This window comes from Lampris incognitus, chromosome 5 (genome assembly GCF_029633865.1).
Source record: "Lampris incognitus isolate fLamInc1 chromosome 5, fLamInc1.hap2, whole genome shotgun sequence".
Classification (NCBI taxonomy): Eukaryota; Metazoa; Chordata; class Actinopteri; order Lampriformes; family Lampridae; genus Lampris; species Lampris incognitus.
Genome location: NC_079215.1, coordinates 7650172 through 7656377, shown reverse-complemented (window position 1 = coordinate 7656377; position 6206 = coordinate 7650172). Strand labels below are relative to the sequence as shown.

Sequence of the window (6206 nt, the reverse complement as noted above, 5' to 3'; positions counted from 1 at the left end):
TTTTTTTTTTTTAGTTCAGAGCAATTCAGGAAAACACGTTTGGTGCGAGGCCTCCCGTAACCCACAGACCACGGGGCCTGCAGTTCGGGGGGGGGGGGGGAAAGAGGCCTTCCCATGAAAGCCTACCAGAGCGACCTGGGCGAGTACCGCCCCGGGCAGCACGGTGGCGCAGTGGTTAGTGCGGTCGCCTCACAGCAAGAAGGTCCTGGGTTCAAGCCCCTGGGGTAGTCCAACCTTGGGGGTCGTCCCGGGTCGTCCTCTGTGTGGAGTTTGCATGTTCTCCTCGTGTCTGTGTGGGTTTCCTCCCACAGTCCAAAGACATGTAGGTCAGGTGACTCGGCCATACTAAATTGTCCCTAGGTGGGTGTGGGGGTGTGGGGTTGTGGGCCGGGCCTGTGATGGCCTGGCGGCCTGTCCAGGGTGTCTCCCCGCCTGCCGCCCAATGACTGCTGGGATAGGCTCCGGCATCCCCGCGACCCCGAGAGCAAGGTAAGCGGTTTGGATAATGGATGGATGGATGGTATCCCCCCAAAGGGGCGGCGGTACCCCACAGATCACGACTTGACGCTGATTGGACTGTGATATTCAGACGCAGGACCAACTGTCCAGAACATTCCCAGCTAGCTTCACACTGTGGTGCGTCGCCCGATCCCGCCCTCAGGAACAAACCGCCCACGATCCCAAGACTCCAACGTGTAGTCTTCAGCACACCGGCTTGGACAGGAAGTCTGACCCATTTTGCTCTGTAGTGCCACTAGTGGTCAAAAAACTCCTCAGATCGGCTTTAACAGCATACCATAGGGGCACAGGCCTGACTGTGGTATCCAGGGTGTGGACGTGGGCTCAGGACCGTTGCTGAATTTATTTCACTAATTTCTTTATTCCCCCCAGTTCCCCCCCCCGGAACAGGCGCCCCGACCGACCAGAGGAGGCGCTAGTGCAGCGACCAGCGCACATACTCACGCCCGGCTTCCCACCCGCAGACACGGCCAACTGTGTCTGTAGGGACGCCCGACCAAGCCGGAGGTGACACGGGGATTCGAACCGGCGATCCCTGTGTTGGTAGGCAACGGGGCAGACTGCCACGCCACCCGGACGCCCCTTGTAATGTTTTTATAGTAGACCACTTCACTGGTCGGTGAGCCGGGGAATACATGTGTCGTGTGCACTATGGCAACATGATTGATTGCATGAAATTTAATGTTACTTTGGGATGTTTGAGGGGTCTGAAGAATTTTACTTCTACGTTATGTTTACTTATACGTTATGTGTACTTATACGTTATGTGTACTTACACGCTCTGTTTCAGGAGCATCTGTGTTTTGGAATCGCTGAGGGTGGAATGTGAGGTAACGGCCAGTTATTCAAAAACAGATGCAGCTTAACACACTCGGATCAGTATCATCCCTTTATTTGATATGAGATTTCCACGACAAAGAACAAACGGTTTGCATAAGAGACAATAATATAAAACATCCGGTGGCTGCCTGTGGTTATAAATACCTAAAACGGTCATAAATATCTTAAAATGCTATAAAATAACAACATAAAAAAAGAGATAATGAAATCTGACAACAAACCAACTAATCTGAAGCAGGCTAAAACGCGAGCTGAAAGAAGAACAACTTTGGATGGCATAGTTGATTTGTGTCACAGTAAGTGTACAAATTTGATTGACGTGACATTAAAGTTGGACCAAAAGTTGAAACACTATTTCCCAACATTACTTTAAGTATTAAAGGTGGAACTGGGTTTTTCTACTTTTCTCTTTGTAAAAGAGCTCCGTTTATCTCCACTCCCACTCGGCCTACCGGCCCTAACAGGATAATCTGGCCACCTGTGGACCCCGCGGACTCTGACCAGCTAAGGGCCGCGGTGGAGAAGCAAGCTGTGCTGCTGGGCACCCATCAGCGGGCGAGTCGCCATATGTCGGCGAAACGAAATTCTCTAACTGCTCAGCAGCCTCACTGGATTTTTCCAATCCTCACGTCAGTATCCTTTCTATATTACATTTCAAATGACAAAAGAAAGTGGATATCAGAAAAAACTACATGAAAAAAATAACCCGAGATAAGAAAAACCTTTCTGTCCTTAAGCTCCCTTTATAGTTCAGAAGTTCAATTCCTCAAAATGCCGAATAAAACAAGCTTTTAATGAATTCCTTTACATGACAGGCTTACATACGATCAAGGACACACACTGACAGCCAGCCGGCATCTGAAAACCACGGGGGATTAAGTGGTGCGGTTTGGGGTTTGCTGTTCAAGTTGCCCTGCCCCGGAGGTGAAGAAACGGTCCCTTCTTAGACGACGCCGTCAATCTGACGTCACACACTCGACGTTTTTGTCTCCTGTATCGTTTTGAATGCAGTTTGCTGAAACCCTCATGCACAGCAGCACGGGGATCTGCTACATGCATCGTAACAGCACTGATGATGTGAAAAGTCTTCACTTTCCGTAGTCTGAGTATTGCTCGATTTGTCCCGTCAATGAGTTTCTAAATTTTTTTCAGTTCTGTGCCTCTCCCACTGGCATATATCCAACACCCGAGGGCTCTAGTGACCTTGTACAAGGTATGGCAGGGATCCCCTCTGATAAATGACCTGTAAGAGGACCGAGCTGTGACTTCATCTCTTGCCAAGGGTTAAAGCTTCTGGGAATGAAAGAATGCTGGGAGTCTTGGGGGATACAGGAGGCAGGATACAAGGTTGCTTTAGATCCGACACAGCTGTCTCCTTCCTCCTGTCCCTCCTCACTGACCTGCTCCTTACAGTGGCCGGAAATGCTGGAATCTGCACACTGGAGCTCCGGGTATGGGGCCCGCATTTTCTCAATATGCTCATAATCTGGGCAAACCTGAATAGACCCTTGGCTGAAAACACCACCAAATATTCGACTGACGTCTCTTTCTTTTCCCTTCTCCTCTTCCCTGCCTTTTTCTTGCAGCTGCTCACCGTAGCCTCTGGATGAATCCATCCCATCTACTTCCTCCATGCTCTCTTCGCTGACCTGCTCCACCTCCGAGCACCCCATGCCCGAGTCGGGGCTCTGGAGCTCAAACCGCTGAGCCCGGAGCTTCTGAACCCGATCACCGTCCAGTGATTCTTGCACCGACCCTCCTCTCATAGCAGTGCGGGATAATAAGTTGCAAACCTCTGTGTCAACACCCCGCTCTTCCTCGCTGTCCTTTGCCTCTTCGCTTTGAGTATTGGTGGGCCCGTAGGGTGAGTCGGCCGCGCAGGGCTTCAGATTTCCTTCGGTGCAAAAGGAGAGGGGAGGAGGGCAGAGGAGAGGCCTGACGGGGTCAGAATACCTGGAGCTGGTCAACCGGCAGCAGCTATCCCATCTTCTCTTTCCCAGCAGCGCAGCCTCTGAGTCCTGAGTGACTACAGACTCAACAGTACTGGTGACCTCCACTGAGCATATGTCCACTGGTTTCAGCAAGTAGGAGTCATTGGTGAACCGAGAGGCCAGCCAGACCTAGAGGGGGGGGAAGGAAGAATGGTCAAAGTGGAAAATATATAAATATATAACAATATGATAGCAACAGGGGTTGGTAATATGACAACTCTACCCGTGTCACAGATGAAAATCATGTCAAAATATGTTTCTACAGAAAAATCGTGATTGTGACACAACAGTTTACAATGTGATAAGAGACAGACAACGAGATAGACACACAGACAGGCACACAATGATGAGTTTGGACAATGTGGGTGTAGGAAAGACAGTCTCTGCAGCCGTATTTGCTAGAGGCAGGACTTGACTGGATAGGCGTCTACTACGGAAGTTTCTTCTTTTTCCACGGTTGAAAATGACAAATGGCGATCAGAGAAGTCACCAAGATTCAGGTTTAGTTACTTTTGTCACCAAAGATCAAAGCAGATTTCAGTCAACACCGGACAGGAGGAAGAAAAAAATGTCTCCGCTCTATAATTTGAAAAAGAATCAGAATTCAGTAATGAAAGCACGGTCATTTGAGGAAATTGGCAAAAATAATACGTCAACCCCTTTTTCGACACCTTCAAAGGACGTCAAACGACTTAACACGGGTCAATGCATCGAGCCAAATGACCATGCACACCACCGAAGTCGCCACCAGCCAAGTCATTCAAATAGAAGTGCTTCATGCAGAAAGATTTGCCAGCGCAGGAAAGAGGCAAGACCAGTGCTTGAATTGGGCCGGTACTCACCAGTACGCAGTACCGGGACGTCTGATTTTTACCCGTCTGCGTACCGGTACTTGTTACTGCGTACCACCACCTCATGATGCATCTATAGGTACGCATATTGTAGTGCCTGTGTGTTTTAATGGGCTTCTACAGAGCGCGTCAGTAATCCCATCCCAAACACCATCTATGTAGTTAATAAGAAGAGCCTGTGAAATTCAATCTAATTATATCATATAAAGACTTCTCTACCCAGAATGCAACGTATTACCGCGTGTATTGACGTGCGTAGAGAGCTCCAAAGGCGCTTTGTCACTGAGCATGTAGCTAAGTTAGCTAGCTACCATAACGGTATTTCGACAGTGTTAGCCTGGCTTAATAGTGCGAAAAGAAGGCGGTTGCCAGCGGACAAGGAGCCGAAAGAAACTCCAGTTAATACTGGTGCAACTGCAGATACAGAAAATGCTGCGGTAGGAACTTTGTGTGACTGGGAGCCTTCTCTGGTCGGCCCTCCTGCTCCGAGTCCAGTGGCTCCACAGAGCCTTCTCTCCCGCTAACATCGTCCAGCCCCTGATGCTGCTGCTCCCAAGGCATTCTGGAGCCTTTTGAGAATGTGAGTATAAAACAATACATACTAATACTGAAAAAGCATTAAAACCACCTGCTTAAACCAGTGTTTTTTCCATGATTAAAAATGCTTTAAACTGTATAAATGTCTAGAAACACTTCATATTTCATTACATGATGTGTACTTATATAAGCAGATAATCATAAGTTGCTTCTAAAGTTCTCACCGAAACGTTTAAAAATATAAGTTGTATGTTAAAATTATGCTCCTTATTCACACATTTATACCGAACACTTAATTGTTGACCCCTCTTGACCATCACAGTATTGATTTGAGTGATTAGTTAAACAATATTTCTATTTATGTACAGGGAGCACAAATGGAAAAGGAAAACTGGTCTCCCTCTCTGGATGGAGAGGACTAGACAGATTAATTCAAGAGTGAGGATCTAAGTTGAGATATCCTTATTCCAAGACACTTGTATAATCAAGTGGTCATCTCTCTCTCTCTCTCTCTCGCTCTCTCTCTCTCTCTCTCTCTCTCTCTCACCTCTGTTCTAATTGTTTGTGTCTAATTTGCAGATATGCTACTTCAATCAGGGATGACAGAGCTGGGACAAGGGCAAGCAACCTGAGAGACAGAACAAACAAGCCAGCAGAAAGCAAGGAGCTAAGATAAAACCACACACAGTTGCCAACTCACTGTACATTGTACCAATTTAGACAAGCCCTCTTTTCCGGTACAAAAATATGAACTAAATAAATTTGAAGATACGTTTTGAAGTTTTTTTTTTTTACTCATTATTATTCTTTACAGGGAATTGTGTCTGAAAATGATCAACTACTATTGAACAAGAATTGAACAAGACTGAAACATCGGCTGCATTTTCCTCTACAATGTAAAACTAACCTGAAAACAATCGATATGACGCTAACGCGGAAATGCCGCCTAAGAAAAACGCAGGACTGCCTGAGGAGGTGGAGGAGATCAGGAAGTCTCTCGACCTTCTTTCGGCAGAGAGATCAACAGCAGCCGCACAGCAAAAGAAGAGAATGGATCTCGTAACAGAAGTGCAAGCACTAAAAAAAACAGAACATGGAAAAGGACAAAAAGATATCTTTTCTGGAAAAACGAGTGGACGACCTGGAGCAGTACTCCAGGGTAAATAATCTGATCATCAGCGGTGTAAAAACCAGGCACCGGTCCTACGCAGGGGATGGTGGCCGCCGCCGATGACACCACCGCCGGGGTTGGAGCCGACGCGACCGAGGCCGAAAGGGAGTCACTTGAGAAACAAGTTGTGAAGTTTTGGGACAGTAAGGGTATCTCGATCAACAGCAAGGATGTAGAGGCTTGTCATACCCTGCCCAGCGAAAATAAAAACGCAACACCAGCAATAATCATCCGATTCACAAACAGAAAGAACAAGCAAGCGCTCCTCAAACAAGGAAGCAAGCTTAAGGGAACCGA

The 6206-nt window shown here is 47.5% G+C and overlaps 1 protein-coding gene across 2 annotated transcripts in view; it reads right to left on the bottom strand.

Annotated features, from left to right (window-relative positions):
* Positions 1 to 1396: 1396 nt before the first annotated feature.
* Positions 1397 to 6206, bottom strand: part of LOC130112693 (uncharacterized) — a 65611-nt gene continuing 60801 nt past the window's right edge. For both annotated transcript variants that reach the window (XM_056280154.1, XM_056280155.1), the window contains exon 12: positions 1397 to 3479. In XM_056280154.1, the coding sequence (XP_056136129.1) occupies positions 2508 to 3479 (972 nt within the window). In that variant the 3' untranslated portion in view covers positions 1397 to 2507. The remainder of the gene's footprint in view (positions 3480 to 6206) is intronic.